Source organism: Acanthaster planci, linkage group LG05, assembly GCF_054643075.1.
Source record: "Acanthaster planci isolate LZ-2023a linkage group LG05, COTS_SCS, whole genome shotgun sequence".
In the NCBI taxonomy this organism is placed as follows: Eukaryota; Metazoa; Echinodermata; class Asteroidea; order Valvatida; family Acanthasteridae; genus Acanthaster; species Acanthaster planci.
Window position 1 is genome coordinate 21,237,121 of NC_141781.1, and position 20,553 is coordinate 21,257,673.

At 41.8% G+C, this 20,553-nt stretch overlaps 1 protein-coding gene across 2 annotated transcripts; it reads left to right on the forward strand.

Moving 5' to 3' along the window:
• The first annotated feature begins 13,907 nt into the window (after positions 1-13,907).
• asb7 (ankyrin repeat and SOCS box containing 7) lies at positions 13,908-19,930 on the forward strand. Of its 2 annotated transcripts, none has more exons than XM_022244052.2 (4): positions 13,908-14,032; positions 15,559-16,010; positions 16,900-17,517; positions 18,470-19,930. In XM_022244052.2, exons 2-4 carry the CDS (start codon positions 15,782-15,784, stop codon positions 18,616-18,618), a joined length of 996 nt encoding a protein of 331 aa, XP_022099744.1. In that variant the 5' UTR covers positions 13,908-14,032; positions 15,559-15,781; the 3' UTR covers positions 18,619-19,930. The 2 variants fall into 2 exon arrangements, with proteins under 2 accessions (XP_022099744.1, XP_086993411.1); XM_087137285.1 differs by having other exon boundaries at positions 13,910-14,015.
• The last annotated feature ends 623 nt before the right edge of the window (positions 19,931-20,553 follow it).

The following is a 20,553-nucleotide window of genomic DNA, read 5'->3' on the forward strand; positions in this document are numbered from 1 at the left end:
AAACAATTCAACATATGCAAACGTATGAATGTTAAACACCAATGGTTACAGATCACAAGCTTTGAGACATACATGTACATACATGTGCACTGTACATGTACTTGTACCAGTTACATGTAACAGATCAGCTCCCTCTGAAATCTCACTGAACTCTACATGTATGTAAATTCACCAAACATTTATGGACGTGATACATGTCATGATTTTCCTATGGAAGCAAAAGATACAGTACCACTGCAAATTCCTGCACGGAATCAAATTAATCAGGCTACAGCCCATGCACTTGCATGACTGCGAGTGTGGTGAACAACATTCACAGAGCTGGGCATGACATTGCAGGATGGATGCTGGGCATTTGGATCCCCAGATTACACCTGACGGGTCCTCCATGGGAGGGGGCGTCAGGCCAGGGAGGAGTAGCCTGACCTAATGCGCCATCCACTGCCCATTGTATAACTCATGACTCACGACGAACTCTTGCCTGCAATAAATGTTCTTCCAATTTTTCTTCGACACTCTATTCTTCTTCACAGTATGCAAATTCTTTTACATTCCGATGTATATATTTGGTTCAGTGCACTGAAAAGTGCACTTTTTACACCATTAAAATTATCCATGCTTTCCTGGACAACTGAGGGCACTGTTGCTGTGACATCATCTAGGAAAGATACATGTACATGTATAAGGGTCATTCTATAAATTCAGGGTCCAAAAGTGTGACATTTTGTGTCCCTGTTAAATCTTACCTGTGTAATTTGACAAAGAAATATCACTGAAATTGATTTCAAACTACGGTATTACTATTTGTTTGGCAGGTAATTTGCATTAATTCATCAAGTGCTCTTGAAAATTAGAAATTGTGTTTTGAACTTACAAAATCGTACGTCAGCTGTGACAGGGTCACAGAAAAAAAAAGCCCCCTAATTTACGAGTACATGTACTTGTATAGAATGGCCCATATACATGTACATGTACCTGTACGGTAGTTCAAGACACCTAGTGTACATGTACAGGCTTTTCTGTTCAAATTGTAAACCCAAAATATACTGGTACTTACTGAAAACATTGTCCCATTGTTATGCACACAAACAACACTGAATCAGCAAAGATGAGAAAATTGACTCCAGCAAAATCTACAAAAATGCAGGACATTTTTGCACACAAACCAACATAACATTGAGGCTTCTCCCTAAAATGACATCACAGTTGTGCTCATGAATATGGAAATCTCGTTAGCATAGTAACCGAAAGGGCAGTAAAAAAAACCATTGAAATAATAAAAAAAAGTTGAAAATAAGGTTAACTGAGACAAATAGGGTGCTTTTTGTAAGTTTGTAATAAAACAAATTGATTGCAGCTGCCCTTTAAGTTATTCAGCCAACAACAAAAACTCTGACAGAGCAAAAACATAAGTTCATGTATGCACATGTACATGTATGTAATTGGTAATCCGAAGGCAATTACATGTAAGTGCAAATACAGTTTTTGTCATACACCTCTAAACCATAACTAGATCGGAAGGACAACTTCTAGACAGGCAATCATTATTAGAGTGCTTTTAATGTGCTTTTTCTCACGAAAGATCAAAAGGTTCTTGGCTTGTTAGAAAACATGCAGGCTGAACACAGGCTGTCTGCCTTGATGGAAAACAATTTTGCAGGATAACTCGATCTGAATGCACAATGAGACGCTCATATGAGGAAAATCTGTGCAATGCCAACTGTCTGTAAACAGAATCATCAGGTTGTGCTCCAGATGCATTTTCACTCAGATGGAATTCTTAAACTCTCGGAGCAAGTCACGCAATGATGCAAACGGGTCACAGAATTGATGTGATGCACGCGACCAGTCAACGGTGAAATGCTGTACATGCAGCTTCACAGTGTGCGCATGTTCATGCCGTGACCACTGCACTCACAATAATTTTCAAGTTAATGTTTCTAAAATAAAAATGTGTACGAATGCACCCTGGGCATCGCATCACCATCAATTCTACATGGGCCCAGCAGAGCTCCAAGGCCTCTGGCAACATGACGACGCGCTTTGATCGTGACGGGGAACTGATGACACCTTGATACATTACAGCCTCTACAGGTTTCCGAATTTTACCTCTGAATATTGTTAATTCCTTAGCTGGGACCCGTAGTCGGGCAACCGGAGAACAGGAGAGATTATAACGACAGGAGATACAAATCCCTTCTCCATCATTACCGGGACTGAAAGCCAAATTGCAATATCCGCTGGGCAAGAATATCACCGGAGCACAGGAACGAGTACAGGACATTTGATCGCTGCTGTCAAAATCAATGAAAAAAAAAGGGCGGCTCCAACCGGTTTGAATAAAAACTGAATTACTTACAGCACAGTATAAAACATAGACTTGCACAGTGGGAGGAAGGTTTTTGCATCTCTGAGAAATGCTGTTTTCTTGCAGCTGTTGGTAATGGCATCTATTGGCATAGTAGTCTATGTGGTCAAATATGTTAAAAAGCTTCAAAAATGCTTTAACGTTGGCATAGGTACTGTACAGTACTCATTTGTGTTCCCAATAACACTGTATTTGCACTAAGTTCATGGTGGGCTACCTGCATATTATTTTACAAGATTCCACCTTGTGTGAAAATCACTGGTCTGTGACTGCTGGAGAATTCTGTCTCACAGCCTGATGCAAGGAATTCAGGAAAATTTAACTTCATTTTTTACCCCTATGAAGACAAAGGTTCTGAACTTTTGGCAGAACAACCTGGAATCTGAGAAATTTCCAATTAAGACAACTCCCCTTAACCAGAGTGGGATTCGCAGGGTAAAACTTAATCATTTTGGTTTTATTCTTTCTGGAATGAACATTCAAGTATTAGGATGCCGGTGGAGGTAAGCTGAAAAATGCTGCAGACCACATTTGCCCATAGTCGGCAAGGCAAAAATGGTGATGATTCACCCTGGTTGCTCAGCTACATGTACCAGCTGGCAATGAATGGCTAGGGGGCATCCTGCCGTCTTAGTGGGCTGAGGAGCAGTGCGCCGAGCCCCGGGGGGCCGTCTCGGTTCAGATGCTGCCGAAATCTGTAGATCTGCAAGCCGCAGATGGCATTGATGAGGTCGAGTCTGGTGGGACTGAGGGTATGGTCTGATGAGATTGAGGGCAGTCAGAGGTTGAAACATGATTTTCACATTCCCCATTCCCTTCAGCTGTTGTTAGACCTTCCGGCCGACGACAATGTATTAAAACGGCTTTTATGGACGTATAAATCTTGCTGTTAGTAGTCAGGATCATTTCTCTATATAATTTATCACTGCATATTCTTTAAAATAATTTGGTAAAATATCATGTGTACTATCAAAATGCATAAGTCTTAAATTACTGCCGGAAAGGTGACCAAGCTCTGGTAAGGAAGCAGAGCACTGTACATGTTTCACAGACATGTACAATAAATGTGAATATGAATGCTCTCATGAACACTCTTACCGTAGTGTACATGCACTGTGCTCTTCTGAAATATTCAGTTTTAAGAAATCCTGGAACAACTGGCTAAGAGTAAAGTGAAGTTAACATTCCCATCTTTACCCTCTTTGATGGGGGTAACCTTTCTAGCAAAAGCTGATCATTTGGGGTCCTTCAACGTTGAAGACCATGAGTAAAGGTGATTAGGAATACCGGGAGGCATTTGTTGTAAGCAGCATGGAAGTTGTTCAAGATTCCTGGAAAGACCGGGGAAAAAGAGGACCAACCTAATCTTGAGGCTTACCACAGTCCTGGTGATGCAAAAGCGAAAATCTCTTGCAGGGGTCCTTTAATGAAGGGAGGCTGAAATTGGACGCAGCTGATCCCAGCTTGACTTGTCACACCTTGGTGCCCCGCAACTGGGAACATGAAAAGAAAACATCATCAGCTAGAATAACATTGAGGTGCTGGACACAGGGCGGGAGGTGCGTGCTGTAAAGGGGGCAGACCTTGGGGGTTGGAAGCCTGATGGGATGGGGATTTGTCAGCTGGGGGTCGGTTCCGCTATCAGAGGCTTATTGGAAGGAACTGAGAAGAGAGTGCGCATGGCCCGCACCGTGTATGAGTGCCCTGGATTTCAAATTAGAGAAGGGGACCCGACATAGGGTATATGAACACCGTACAGTGACCAGGCTTCTATGTCCCTCGTTTTGATGTTGGGAATTGTCTGTACCTGACAAAGGGAATCTCACATGTCACAGTGTACTAACCTCTAGTCTCAAACATGTCTGAAAAGCGCCTGAGACTTTGCACGACACGTACATGTTCATGCATATGCACAGTTTGTTACCTGGATACTTTTTTTCAGTACTGAACACTTTGAAAGGCTGGAAACACGAAAGTGAAGATCACTGTCCATTTTTAGAATGCTTTTAGCAGCAAGGAATAAATATCAGGCATGTATCTCTCTTCAAAGTTGAATTCATTACAACAGACTCACAGCAGGTTTTAAAATCTGCAGCAGTCAAATCAACATTGGAAACCTTTTACCAAAAAAAGCAGACCTGTGCATGGTCACAACTACTGAGTAAAACACTTGACAAGGGTTACTTGTTGTACATGTATTTATAAACAGAAAAATTCTCATTCTAACAACTAATAAACCTAAAATGTAAAATAATGTGCAACAAAACAAGAAGGTGGGCCACTTCAGTCAGCGGCAATAAATTACTGGTGCCATTCCCAACATCATAGCCAAAATCACTCATCAAGACACCATCAAGCTCCAGTGTATGTTGCTATGAATCACGCTAAGCCCTGATGGAATTTCGTTGTAATTTAATCAATTGGCCAAGGGAAGGAAATCTGCAACCACAAGGTCTGATTAAGCCTTCATCTGCATAATATACTCTATCTATCTATAGTAATCATGTATGAAGTAACCATGGATGGTGTAAAATGTGAACATCATTATTGAGCAATTAGATGCTAAATCTCAGTAATGGGATGCATCAGATATGGTGGTGCCCCGGGAACACTCAAGATCTCACAAAGACATGAAGGGCTACACGACACCAGCACCTGGGATGAATTCAAGTCTGATGGATTAACTGACTGGACATTTTTTAAATAAATCTCAATGCCACATCTCATCTGGGGCTTTAAATTCTGTGGCATGCAGAGGTTTTAATTGTGGACATTACTGCATTATAAATTACTGAACAACTGGGGGCGCTCTTCGACTCTTGTGAAGAAAAGAACCAACCCTCAGCCACACTGCTGAACAATGGAGCACAATTCAGCTTCTCCAACAAGCTTTGAGGTTGAGGGGACAGCACCCAACCTGACCTTCCTCCTTAAAAACGAATTTGCGGGGCAAGCCGTACGGCGTGTTTGGTCTGCACATCAATTGGCATAAATCAGTGGGTTAATCATGGTCTACTAAGCTGATCCTGTCTAGCAGTAATCACACAAATCACTACAGGCACAAACACACCCCTGGGCTTCCTTAAATGTAAAACTACACTTGCCAGAGGTGTAGGTGTGTATTCAGGGTACAACTTAATTTACCAAATGGTACATGTACTGTACATGTACACAGGAATCCTGGGATAAGTACAAGTTGGTACACCACTGCATTTCACGGCCTCCACCCTGAGCACACGGGCACATACCGGTACGTGTACGTATATCATTGAAGACAGCCTGAACACGCGCCCACTCAAAAAAGTGCCAGACAATGCCGGTGCACTTTTCACAGCAGCAGCAGGAAAAGCACTTATTATACATGTAACTGTAAATTACAATCATTTATGCAGATGTGATGCGGCGCTGGCATGTTTTTGTTTTGAAGCTACTGTATTATTTGTATACGGTGCAATTATGAAATTTCAGCTTGGCAAATGGTGGCTGTCGAATGTACCGGTAGACTGCACATCTGGACAGTGTCACTGCTACCCTCACATGCCCGACCTGAGCTTACAATGTTCACCGTTAAACCCTAACAGTCGCAACTCCATCTACTTTGAATATAATCTCTTGCACACCCTGGGGTATTACTTTCAACTGCAGTACACGTTTTTTTGGGAGGGCCAAGGGGAATCCTTGGTCTCTCCGCCTACAATTTTCCTGATGTCACAAGTTGGGGGGGGGGCTTGTCCAATAATTGTACGTAGGCTTATGTACCGGTACATGCATGCTGTGACCAATTTCAGATCGAAACTTGGACACGTACCGGTAGCATTCCTTGAAAACTGAGAGGTCACAGGTTCAACAAGGTTTTTTCACTGACCAATGCATCCAGAAACCTGGAAAAAGTTCAGCTTCAGAGAGTAGTGCAAAGTACTGATTGAAAAAATAAATATATGGTGTCTGACTGTGCCAACGCTTTGCACAAATATGCAAACCATCTACGTCCAAACCGATATTGAATAAAAAATCTGCTTTACTCCAAAAACTGACCAAGTCAAGGGGAAGCCACAATTTCCTTTACCAACAACAGCATGGGTGACCAAAAACAAAACCAAAAAACAGCTTGTTAATCTTCAAGATCTTGACAAATTCCAACACTGATTCAGACAAACTCCTTTAAATTGTCCTGTTTTCGTGTGGATTTCTGAAAAGACAAATCAACACTGCATAACATGGCACTGTTAATTTCTTTTCCGATATGATAATGACACGGGTACACGTACGTACACTTGTACACAAATACGAACTGCATGAAGGTAACAGAGTTTTGGCAAATCAGATGTTACCACAGAATATTCCATGAACGAACATACAGTGTACATACATGTACATGTATACACATAAATGACTGTCAAACTCACCTGTTTAAGATTACACTTGAAAAATTTCAATCTTCAAATTTCACTTTAGTGTATGTACACACTGTATGGTGTACTGTACATTTACTTTAGCAAAGATTCTAAGAATTATGCTATGGCAGTATGACAGGCAAGGCGGCAACGAGGCTTCCAAACATCGTCATCATCTCCGGAAGATTACCAACAACGCCCTTCATTCAACATCCACCCGACACCCCCGCCCTTGCTGCTTACGGGCAAAATCTCTCGGATGTTGCTAGAGAGCGGAGCGTGGTGTGCGTGGGTAGCTGCGTAAATTACATCTCATTTGGCCAGGCCGTCTCCTGACAGTGCAAATCCTGATTTATGAATGAAACCGGTGAGTCACACGCTTCCCGAAGGGAGATGGAGATTTAGCAGTTCTCTCTTTTTTTTTTTTTTTTTTGTGCATAATGGCCAGACAGATGAAGTTGTCAGCCGCCAGAAAATTACAAGTTTGCAAGTGCCTATATAACAGTTATTTAAAAATTGAACAATTAGGGGTAGCAATAAATTTATTGTTTGGAAATTTTCCCTTTTTTTTTTAAACATTGCAATGCAGGATGGGCACATAGCTGGTACCGGTACACTGTTTGTGTAGGGATGAACTCCACACATTCTATTTTGTAAAGTTAACAAGTACCTAAAAATTTCGCTCTAAAATTACCAAACACACAGCCTTGAACCAAATTTCAATGAAAAGACCATTAATTTACTAATTAACAAATTGTAAGGAACTGTACAGATACATGTACACAGATACACTTAAAATATGTGAATAATTTGTACAATGTATTTATACTAGCATGTACCTCTCTGAAGATTATCTTGGCTGATGCATTAAATGATTACGTGATCTCTACCCACTATTAATCAAATATAATCCATGCCTTAGTGGTTGGAATATGCCATCTTTACATACATGAGGTGGTGCACACACAGGTGTAAATATTCAAGTGTGCATGTCAATAGCATCCTGACTGCCTGCATATGTTCCATTAGGCGCATAATGAGATAACTGCGCTTATGAACAACTTCACAGAAGGCATCCTGCACGATCAATATGGGTCGCATTAAATTATGGCCCATCCATGTTCACCTCTGTTTCTTTTGTCACGTTCAAATCATATTGGAAGTGAAATAAGATTAATCTCTTCTAATAGATGATTTGTGACTTTGTAAAGGAGTGAATAATAAACGAGGGTAAAAATTCTTATAATAGGTGAAAAATGGTTGAAATACATGTAGGCCATGACGTTACCTTGATAAATAACGATACAACTTTACAATAACTTACAATAACAAACTGTGACAAATTTTGTAACATCAGGCACATGCGAGCACACTTAACCATTTACGTTGCATACATGTACCTACTGTGGACATTCCTTTGTTTTCGTGCAATTAAGAAAACTCAGTGAAAATACTCATTTTTCTTGAACTGGAAACATGATTTTTGGCTGTTTTTTTGTACAAGGTTTCCTTGACTATTCCTCTGACCCCTACCCCAAAATGCCTCTAAACCCCTTTCCCGGAGAGGGGGAAACCTTGTGTGGACATGTGCAAGTCCACACAATGCCATCTTACCCTGCATTATGTGGACTTCTTTTGTGCAGAGGTCCACACTATGTATGACACACCTGTACATACAGTGTATTACCATACTAGTATTTTGAATTAGATACAGCTGTGGCGTATTATTTCTGGTATCACAAATACTATCTTATCCAAACAAAAAATGTTTCAGCTTTCAGGTTTTGCACTGGTATCAATACATATTAATGTACATGTACCAGTATAGCCCCGCAGTACATGTACATGTACAATGAACAGAACTAGTGCAAGATTGCATTCATTACATGTTTGCATGCACACACAATGAAGCCATCAAGTAAGCCTTTAGCACAGGTGGAGTACATGGACATTTGTACAATGTACATGTATGATCACCTAATTTCATGAAAACCATTATCAAAATGGATGCATACATGTACATATGTACATTGTACGTATTACTGCAGCATTCATTGCTGCCTGTAATTTCAAGGGACCGCGCAATACACCTGTTTTATTTTACAGTAATCCTTGAAATTGCAATTTTCCGTTTCAAAACTATTTTCAAATTTCGTTCTGCTGTTTTATTCTACCGGTATTTCTGAGCCTTTCTGTTTTTCTCATTCAAAGTTGCACACTACCATGAGCAAAACTATCGAATACCGAAGTGTGACGTCACTGTGAACCAGAAAGTGCAGTGCAAACGAATGGAGTACGCGCACGTGTTGGTTCACGTGCTGGTTCTCGCGTTCTCGCCTTTTACACACTAATTGTGCACGTGACGTATTCACTTCAGGACTCTATGGCATATCAAATAATGAACCTAAATGCTGAACCGATTTCTGATCAGTGCATAAAAACTGCTGCATATTTTATATTTTCCTGTTCTTTGGAAATGCATTGTTAGAACATACATGTACATGTATAAGAAGCAATGAGCTAACAAGCAATCTCTTCTCAGAAATATTTTTAAAGAGCAAGTTTGGGGCTCAACATTTGAACATGAAAACGTAAATTGAACAGTGCCTTCCCCAATGTACATTACTGCAATAGCACCCTCGCTTGTCCAGAAAAGCTGGGACAATTTTTTATGTTTAAATTAGTGCACTTTAAAAACTACATGTATGCATTTAACTCCAAGAGGATGAAGTCAAACAGTTCTCATGGATTGAAGAGAAGTGTAAAGATGCACAAAAAGTCAGTCTTAGAGAAATTCACTCCATGAATCCTTAAACAAAGTGAAGGTACATTTACAGACAATTAATGTACCGGTCCTGTAGTAAGGAAGCCCTATACAATTCTACATCACAGTCAGTCCACGTTAATGGTTGGTTTGATCTTGGATTGGATTGATTGAAACGTTTTGTGACGTGTGGAATGATGACTCATACTGCCAACATTTCTCTCGAGACCGCTGGAGACTTCTTGATTGGAAAATTTATCTGGGTTATAAATTCAAATGGACAGACTGGTTTCTACCAGAGTCTAGAGACAAAAAAATAACAACTGAACAATAAGAAATGAGCCACAGATGCAAGCATGTGTGGGGGGTTGAGTTGTAAATCTTGCTTAATTTGGCACATGATCACCTGTGCCCTAATGCCAACAATGCCAACAATGCCACGGCTAATGCCAAGTTACCTATCGGTATGATGGAAAGTTTTTACCTTTGTATTCAAAATCATTAACTCTCCACTCAGAACGTCAGGCGATACACTGTAATGTACATGTAGACCTGTCTCTGAACCTTTTTGTTCTGAAATAAGCATTCCACCAGAAAGAGTTTTCTTTGTGAACTCTTTATGATTCAAAGCACACATTTTTGTTCCGAGTGACACAGAAAAAGGTTTGATTTAAAAACGGTCAAACACAATGTCCCACACGGTGAAATCGTGTGAAATGGATAACTTTTAAAACCATTACAGGTTTTAAAAGTTGGACTGGAATTCATGATTATTGGATATTGATGCTACATGTATGAAGTGCAAATTAACTATTCCTGATATGGTAGACTATTTATCCATCAGTACATCTGTGTTTGCCTCTTGAAAAGGACAAATTTTAGTTCTGAATAAAAGTCACATGCCAAGCTACCGTAATAACGTGGTTTGTAACCAATCAGTACTGTGCAGTCAGTCTCTAAGGAAACAAATTCATCAACACACTGACAAAAAGCACATCTCTTGAGGTACATGTATACCAGTATTATATTGGTTTTTAGACAGATTTTGTTTTTGTTGCAAGAATTTTACCATTCTGGCTCGGGCAGATCTAAAACCAATTTTTTTTGGGGGGGGAGTGAGTCTTTCTAGGAGGGGGGTAACAAATGTTACCTGTTATAGCCTTTCTGAGGGATAAGACAACAGTTTGTGGCTTTTTAAGGACTGGGAGGAAGGGAAATCAAACAGACTGCACGTGTATCTCTTTATCTATTCTATCATTATTCTTCAAAAAATACAAAATTTCTTTAGAAGGGAAATGTTTCAGCCCTGTCCCCAACACATTTTCTTTGGCCTCGCACACTCACAAATTCAAGTACATGTACAAATCCCTCAGGCTGACAAATAAAGGTACATGTAGTCATTGAGAAACCCCCGTGAACCACTGATGGGCTCGCTGCACACATGTAAAAGCCATCACGTGCCTCTTGTTGCAGGGGAGAATATCTGGAAGTCGTAATCGGTTTCGACAGTGTGGAAAATTGGCCGTAATCACCCGCATCTTGATGCAACTAAGATCATTTTCATTACTCAATGCACTGGAGCATTAGAGCTGAGGGGGGTGTAGAATGATCCAAACAGGTGTTATTATGGGTTTTCCATCTGTGCTTCAGAGAAAACACCCAGGCAAGTACATTCACTAGCAATAATTTGGAATGGTGTCTGAAAGGCACCCAGCGGTTGATACAGTCACAAAGCATGGAAAGTCAGGTTGGCGTAGTGGTCCTTTCTTCACCTTCCACCTCTGTGGTCCTGGGTTCAATTCCTGGCCTGGTCCACATGTGGATTAGGTTTTCAGTCCCTACCCTGATTCCATACGTTTTACCCAGAATATTCCTCTGGGGTTTTCTTCCCACCTCTAAAATTGACTGCTTCTCATCGTCTCCTCTAGATACAGGTTTCTTCAAGGCCTGCGAGCTAATGTCCGGGACGCATGTGAGGAATCCTTGGTTTCATTACCAGAAAATCATAAATAATAATAATAACGGGACTCCCAGGAGTCGGTACAAGATTCCCTATAGCTAGGAGCTACAGTGCCTAGGTCTTTTTTTGAGGAATCCTTGGTGTCATTACCAAACACAACAATAAATAATAATATACATGTATTTTCTTACAGAAGTATAGTATACAAGGTCCCTGAATACACATTCTCCAAACAGTCCTGCCAAGAGACTCTTAAACCCACATTGGATCTGTTAAACAAATCCACTGTGGGTTTTCTTCAATATTCACCTTCTTGTTTAATTCATCTCTGGTTAAACTCCCAGACATTGAAATTGTTAGCTAACTAATAAGACAGTACATGTGTATATGTCTCCATTACATCAACATCAAAGAACATAGCCAAATACCAAAAGGGTTCTATTTATTAACTTGAACACTTGAAATGGATAGGTTTATCACGTCTATGCGGCAGTATCCTCTAAAAAAGCTGACGTCAGTACATTTTTAGGAGCATGCATTTCTATGCATTCAGCTGTCAGACATGTCAGAACTGGTAAGAATTTCACATTGTCTAATCCCAACAATTTCCTCAACAAAATGACTCCTCGATCCTTCGAGGCCTGAAGTAAATTCTGTAAAAGAAAGACTTCCGAAGCCACAAAGATGACTTTGGTCTGAAACACGCCTGACAAGAAGTTCTCGAAATTATGGCCGTTTTCCAATACTCAACTTCGTCTCCATCTCAGGCTTCATCCCCCAAACCAATTCCAGATTGTTGGCCTGAAGCGTTTAAATCAAATTGGATTACTGTAAGTTTTTGCTCTCTTCCATCTTATTAATATTTTCTGGCACTATTAGACTAATTAGTGGGCTTACAGCTTCAAAGTCAGGTAGTAAAAAAAAAAGTTGAAGCCTGAGACGGAGCCGAAGTTGAGTATTGGAAAATGGCCTTAGTGAAATTCTGACAAGGAAGGGTTCTAAAAAGTGAAATAAAAAAATGTCAAGATGGAAACTTTTCATATACGGCCATCAATACTTTTCCCTCAAAATTTTATAACAGCCATCAGAAAGTGATAACATATCCTAAAAATGAAATTTAGTTTAAAAAATTCGGAAGCGTTTACATATATAAAGCACTGACTTTGGCCTAGGTTGTTGTTTTTCAGACAAGTCTCCTACAAGTAAGTTTGTCCACAGGGCCTCAAGTGTTATCTGTGTATGGAACTTTCCATCAAGATTGCCAGCCTAGTATGAGTTTAACATAAGATTTGCATCCAGCCTCCACTTCTGTCATCATATAGGCTAGGCTTATCATCTACCATTAGAACTACTGGCTGTATCTCAGCCACCATGACCATGTCAACAATTGAATTTGAAGGTCATGAAGGTCATTCATGGCAAAACTGAGAAAAATTCCCAATTTTTGTAGAAAGCAGGAGTAGGCCCTACTTAGACAATTTTCTTGACTCCCGTTTGGACTTTGTAAACATGCTAAACAGCCGCTGAAGTGGACCCCGGATGCAATATTCTTTCCCTTCGCCTATCGGCCTACCAAGAATGTTGCGTAGAGATGCTACAAATTACAATCTGAATTGTGATGCACACAAAATTTGGTGCGCAAAATTGACGGCGAACCAGCCCGATGTGACTGTGACTCGTTAACAGGATATTTCAAACGACCGTTCGTTCCCTTCTGTTGTGTCGTTTCTCACTAAATTGTAACAGTGATTGTGCTCTTTTCTTGGAAAAATGTATTCGTCTTACCTTGCATGAAAAGCTGAAATACACCGTTATGTTTCGTTCGCTTGTCCTGATTGGCTTTCGTAACGTGAATGTACATGTACATGGCATAGTGCGTACATTGTACGAAACGTTAAAAAAACATAAAAAATGGCAACGAACTTGATAAAAGAAATAGAGGGCGCTGTACCTAACTCACAGCCAAATCAATCGCTGATGCACTGTGGCAGTACATAACGAATCTCATTACCTGAATGATTTTCTGGGAATTCTTCGTTTTCAAATCAAAAAACGGAAAAAGTACTTGGGTTTGTTTTGTAATTTTCGTTTTTAATCCCAAAAACGAATGAATGAAATGTACATGGACCGTGTACATTAATTTCGTTCACTTATTTTCCGATTTGAAAACGAAAAACAGAACTTGAAAAATAAGTCTTTTTTACTTTAACAAGAATTTCTACAATAAAAATAGTCGTTCCTCGAGTTTTGCGTTTGAAAACGAATAAACGTTCAAAAGCAATTGCAAACAAAAAAAGCTTCCATTTTTATTTGAAAGACAAAATTTAGCCATAGGTGAACCTTAGGGCTGTACGAATCGTTACTACTAGGCATTGCGCCTTCGCGGCGCTGTTCTAGGCGTCGAGCATAAACCCTTCTTGAGGGCGCTTGACCGGAGTCACCTTTGGTCACCAGTGGTGAAATTTTACGTCAAAATGGCGACTGCCAGCTTTCTGGCAAAACCCCTCTCCTAGGCTTAATTGTCAAGCGGCAAGTATTCTGAAGACGTGAGAAGATGCGGTTTTGTTTTGTCTAATGAATTATTTCATCAAGTAAACCTATGCCGTGTCTGCACCATCCTTCAGACTGGGGAGGGGGCATGTGTCGAGTATACCGCGCAGCAAATTTCATTTAGGCCTAGGCTAGTGTATGATGTAGTACTTGTAGGCCTGTTACGCCCCAACTGTAGCATAAGTCCCAACTACGTTCATTCATTTAGTTATGTATTTCTTTATTTATACTTATACTTGTACTGATCATGGAGGTAGAAATTCTACCTCCATGTACTGATGTACAGCGCCTGGGAGCAGCTTGATGGATTTGGCGCTTTATAAATGTCAATTAGTGTTATTATTATTTAACTATAGTTGGGACAGTCCCAACTGTAGTGCTGCATTGGGCTGGCCCAGCTATTGTTGACCAATGTCTGTGGGAAATGTCTCAACATTATCCAAGTCAATGTGTCTCACACTTGACACAATTCATCAAAAATGTGGCACTTAGCCCTATGACCAATGACATGACATTTGTAAACAATATGACTTTGGCACATGCTGGGCACATCATGCACACAGGACCTCTCTGCTCTAGTTGGGCCGGCTCAACTGTAGCACTCTAGTTGGGACGGGCCCAACTATAGTTGGGACTGATGCTATAGTTGGGGCGTAACAGGCCTACTAGTGGAGCGTGTTAGTATTCTTCTTTCTCGAATGTTGGACTGAATCGGTCATTATTCCTCTTTTCGAATTTTGGACTGGATCAGTATGACCAATCCAGTCCAAAATTCGAAAAAGACTAAGCGGAATACTAACGCTCCACTCAGTAGCTAGGGTACCCCCCAGAACTGTGGGGTCCGACATCCACTCCCCTTCCATGATCCCTGCAGAAAGACAGCTTTTTTCGCCATAGGCTATGCATGACGCTTAACAGGGCACGAACAGCGATTCCATTCGAGTTGTGTACCCATAGAAATGTTGCTTCATTTCCCCCAAGAATTTTATGTAAGATAGCTTACATACCTTTGTTTTGAGTACCAAGACAGAAAAGAGCCAAAACCATGCCGTTTTCTAAAAAAAAAGGTGCAAATATTTCCTGATCAGTGTCTGAGAGTCACACGGTTCACATGTGTACTTGCGAAAACGAGCCACGACCAAATTGTTGACTACGGCTGTGATCGATACACATACATGGAAATTGGCTACAGCCACTTTCCGTACTTAGCCGCGCTGGTTATAATGGCAGTTGGCCACGACGCACTGGGGGCCCATTTCCGCATTTTTTTTTAATGCATTTTGTGCTCTAGAGTAAAGGGCTGAAACTTAGACCAAATGGTTGGAAATGGTGGACATACAACATTGCTGTAATCTGTGTATTGTTCTTTTTACATTTAATTTCCAGATGGCATTTGGATTCCAAATTGGAACCGTGTAGTCTCAATGACAATCTGTAGTGTGGAGATTACACCAAAAGCTGATAACATTTATATGACATGACAAGTATTTTAATTCTCTTAAATGACTTTTTTGTCCTTCAGGTACGCACATCGATCTGCTGAAGTAACTAATTCCTGAGGAGAAACTTTCCACTGAAGTGTGTTTCCTCGGCCTTACCATAGTATAAAATTGACCAGACGCGACTGTACATTTTGTCAGTGAGTAGGACATCTAGGGGTTAGTTCCACACAGGGGAAAACAGGTTACGCAGGCCTGGGGTAAGTCTGGTATCACGCATACAAGTCTTGACAACACTGAAAGGCTATGGCAAATCGTATCGTCACCCGAAAGCAGTCCCGGCACCAGGTCACCATGAGCGCCCTGGACCGGGACGTGCGGAAAGCTGTGGCCCTTGGGGACGTGGCCAAGGTTCGCCAGGCCCTGGAGGCGGGTATCTCGCCCAACGACGTAGATGAGAACGGCTGGACGCTGCTCCATCTGGCTGCCTCCAGGGGGCGGGACCGCGTCCTAAGGATACTGCTGGAAGAGGGAGGTTCGTAAATGAGTGAAAATTTCAACCGATCCTAGAACTGTCCATGATCAGTATGATGGTTTTTCATGTCGACCCGACATTGCTGGTGCTGTTGGGTGCGATCTGAGCCGTTGCTCAATCTTTCTTCATGATTTGGGAACTTACATTTTCTAAAGTTGGGGATTTAATATAGGATTAACCAAATCGCACAGTGCGATTTGGTGATGGTGCACATGGCCGATCGCGCCCAACAGGCCACCACCAATCTTTGTCTTAATCTCCCTGTTGTCTTTTGTCTTGTGAGACGTCTATCCCTAGTAACTCTTAGTCTTGTATGTGGCCATACGAACATCCTATAAGAAAATAATAGGTACAGCCACCACTTCAGCTTCTCCAAATGTGTGATTTAAGAGATCTAGACGTGACATAGAAAACATTTTGTAGGGTAAATTAATGATTATAAGATGATCTATTGTTGATTCTCCCAAAGTTGTATTAGTGTGACTTAGATTTCTCCAAATATTGGTTTTGATCGGTACGTTTGGAGTTGAATCTGAACTGTTTCCATGAATCTTGGTCAGGAAACAATGTTTGAGTTGATCAGTACCAGTGCAGAGCTTTAAAAATTACTTAAAGCTTTGTAAAACAGCCGGATTGTCAGTTTTAGAAAGTTACAAAATTAAACTTGCCTAAGCATTATTGCTTTTGCAACAGTCGCACATTCCTTAACTTTCAAAGAAGGCTAAGCCCCTTGTAAACCTATGTGTCTAATATCTACCTTCCTCAATCCTCCAAAAGCTTCTTAATCTTGAGGTGAGTTAATATGAAGGATCAGGGAAAGTTGAAGTTGCAACTTAATAGAAAGCTTGGTGTTATAAAGTTGTATCATTTCTGAATTTTGTCAATTCAGGAAAACCAGAAATTAAAGACATCATAGGTGGGTTTACTTGTCTCCACTATGCTGCCATGCACGGTAGGACACGCCTCGCCCGTCTACTGCTGGAGTATGACAAGTCCAGGCGCTGCGAGTTGGTGGACACGCCTAGCCGAGACGGCTGGACGCCACTGCACGTGGCGGCCCACTACGGCCGCGACTCCTTTGTCCGGCTGCTGGTGGCCTACAGCGCCGCCGTGGACCCCCTCAGCGCCAAGGGCACCACCCCACTGCAGCTGGCCATCATCCGGGAGAAGCAGAGCTGCGTGAAGGTCCTTCTGGACCACCAGGCGGACATCGACGTCCAGCGGGGGTTCCCGCTGCGCTACACCATCATCAAGGGCAACCACGAGGCAGCCCGCCTGCTGCTGAACCGCGGCGCCGACCCCAACCTGAGCCGGGAGGACGACGGGCAGACCCCGCTGCACCTGGCCGCCATCAAGAATGACAGCCACAACTGCCGGCTGCTCTACAGCTTCGGTGCCAGCTGCCACGCATGCGGGGACGACGGAAAGACACCGCTGGACACGTACAAGGACGTCTACGTGAACAAGGAATCATCCCCGTGCTTCAAGTTCCTCCAATGTGCCACATGTAAGTCAGGTCACTCATCTTTTGTGCACTCCAGCAAGTAACAATTTAAGGTATTCCCACATCTAGAATCTGAGGGAGGGTTTTAGCTAATAACGAAAGAAAGGGATTGAGTCTTGGACACTAGCAATTTTGATGAGTTAAGGTTTCCAACTTTTGGCTGAAGCCATCTCAGGTTTTGTCTCTTGAATGAGAATGCTTTCATTTTTGCATCAATACTCCCCCTACCAATGCCCCCACTCAGGTGGTTGGAGGCAAGGGTTACGCTCGGCATGCGTCACTGTACAAGTGAACTTGAGTTATTTTCCATTATTCTGCTTACAATGAGCAAACTGTTACTCTTCGCACCTCCAGCCTCGTACACGGCATCAGTTACAAATTTGTGCCCCCCCCTTGCATGCTACACCTCCGCCTTTCCCGGGCCCAGTGTGCATCACGTTATAAACATATGCAGTGTAAGTGGGTTTGGAGTAAGATGCACGTCTAAGCTAAACTGTGACGACAATTTATGATATCTCTTCCAAAATTCATTTCTGCCCATAAATAGCCATTAACACTAACCCTGCCAGATGCAGCACAGTGCATTAGGTGGAAAAGTTTGATTTCACCGGGCAGTCAACAGCAGCCGAACAAACTGACCATGTTGAGACAATATGAACTAGTCCCATTGAAAAATGCCCCTGATGGATCTTGGTGGTGACTGGTGACAACCACACATCCCAGGCCGTTTGGACTTGGGGAGAGTTGACCTGTTGGATCTTGTTACACTAGGCAGGCAAGCCACTTTAACAAACGGTACAGTCCGATGTGTCTGGCAGGGTTTCTGGCCAAGTATCGTGGAGGGTAAGGTTTGAGTGTTTTGTGGCATTGTGGTGGAGGATAGAGGGTCAGTAACAGAATAACACAACGGATGTGTCTTTGACATTCCTCCGTGTTCTGATGAATGTTTTGACAGCACACCCAAGAACGCTTCAAGAGGTCTGCCGGCTGACCATCCGCCAGGCCATCGGGAAGAGCCGGCTTCACCTCCTGGACACCCTCCCGCTGTCGGTCATCATGAGGAACTATCTCCGCTTCAAGTACGAGGATTTCTGCGGCTCGTGACCCTCTGTGGTTTGTCTCCCTCTTGGAAACCGGCACAACATTGAACTCGGTTGATCTCGGAGGGGTCCCAGCGAGGTTGGGAATGTCAGGTCACGTTGAGTCCCCGTCCCCGTTGAATATTCTCCGGGTGCAAACAGTTTTGAGGTTTTTTTTCTTTAAAAGATAATGCCGAAGTGCGAGTGCACGTAGACATCTTGAATGTGCATGCATACAGCAAGGTTTGACAGTTTCTCATTTCAATGTATGTGGGAGCATTGCTTACCTGAACTTCACTGATTTAAGTTACCAAAAGAAAATTTAAAAATCCATGTATTTCACACCTAAAATAAGGCCCAAAATATGAATTGAACAAGAGGGCATTCAAATGTTTTGCGTTTTTAAACTACACACACCTGTAGTTGATGTGACCGTGCAGTTGAATTTTAAAAAGCAATTACGGATGTCTGAATTTTTTTTTAGCATAAGGAAAATTTTATTTTGATTCATAATGTAGTTTACCTTCTGTTGCAAATAAGGGGATAAACGTGTGCTTGGCTGATCTTAAACATGCATTTAAGACCGGCTCAGGAGAATGGACGCGACTAATGCCCGAGCAGGAGACGAGGGCATTATCAGCATTCTGTCTCCTGAGCCACTTCTAAATGTTAGTTTAGACCGGTCAAGCGCATGTTTATTCCCATTCGTAAATTCCCTTTTTAGTCAGAAAGTCAAAAGAAGTAAATATATGATGGATTTCCAGCGATTTTCTTCTAGAATTTTACTTTCATTTTCCTGAACACCCCTGTCCATTTCATGGAATATTCCTTGTGCAAATTGTCCAATTGGCACACGTGTGGTGAGCCGCGTGCACACAGACTCTTGACCTATCAGAATCAATTAAACTGTCTTGTATCCAGGTGCCAGCGTGTGATTTACTCAGCAGGCATTATCACTTCTGAGCAGGCATTATCAAGTGTTGATAAACGGTCAAGTTGCACGTGGTTGAATTGGGGGACTGTCTGTGGTATTTATGAATATCATTTTAAACACCCAAGACCATATTGACCCTTTTCTGTTAGTAGCATTGTATATAGAAATGCCAATCTTTAACAAATGGAGCAACTTGCATGTACAGATTATGTAATTGGTTACATTGTATTTCAGTCTAATGCCTAAATAAAGAGTGTTATAATCAACAGACTCTCAGAGACAAATTTGTAAAACTTCCTTGCTGACCCTTTGTTTCCCAGTAATGATGGAAATATTCACGTGCATAACTTCTGGATTTTAATAAAAGGATCAGGTGGCCCATGTAGGCTCATACTGCAGCGAAGCCTTTACGTTTACGGACTGGTTGATGGGAGTTGGTACCAGTCTGGTGCGGGTACCATGTTGTTGTTTTTCCCCCTTTAATTTAGTGGATTTCGTAAAAAACGATTCTGCATTAATTTAATCCAACTCCACAGCATATTGACCGTTGTGGATGATTCATGTTCAAGGTTTTATGAGGACCGTAGATGAGGTTTGAAGTCATCTCGGTGTGGAGATTTCCAGACACTTGGTGGCAGCAAACATGCCGTCCCTGTGGTTGCAGGCCAGTAAATAGGTATCAAGTTGCTTGCTGCCCCGACCAAATCACAAAATGCAAGCCGTCAATTTGTCTGCTGTTAGAGCATTTGCGCTTCGTGGACTAGATAGTTGTGTGAAAAGGAAGCGCGGAAAGCACTGCCAGTGTGTGTTACTGATTAAATGTCTGTTCATACTTCCCTCAAAAGCGAAAACAAACGCAATTTTGTGAGGGCAGATCAAATTATTGCGCTGCGAATTCGCAAAAGTTGAACATATTTCAACTCCAGCGAAATGTTGCTGCAAATTTTGTGACGTCAAATTTGCTTCGCTTTCACATCTGCATATAGTATAAACTGGCTGAAATTTTGACAAAACGGAGCATTCCAA

Excerpts from the sequence above, each read along its gene's own strand:
- asb7 (XM_022244052.2), top strand. The coding sequence starts at position 15,782 with ATGGCAAATCGTATCGTCACCCGAAAGCAGTCCCGGCACCAGGTCACC. Across the intron at positions 16,011-16,899 it reads GATACTGCTGGAAGAGGGAG|GAAAACCAGAAATTAAAGAC; the intron begins GTTCGTAAATGA and ends TTGTCAATTCAG. Across the intron at positions 17,518-18,469 it reads GTTCCTCCAATGTGCCACAT|CACACCCAAGAACGCTTCAA; the intron begins GTAAGTCAGGTC and ends ATGTTTTGACAG.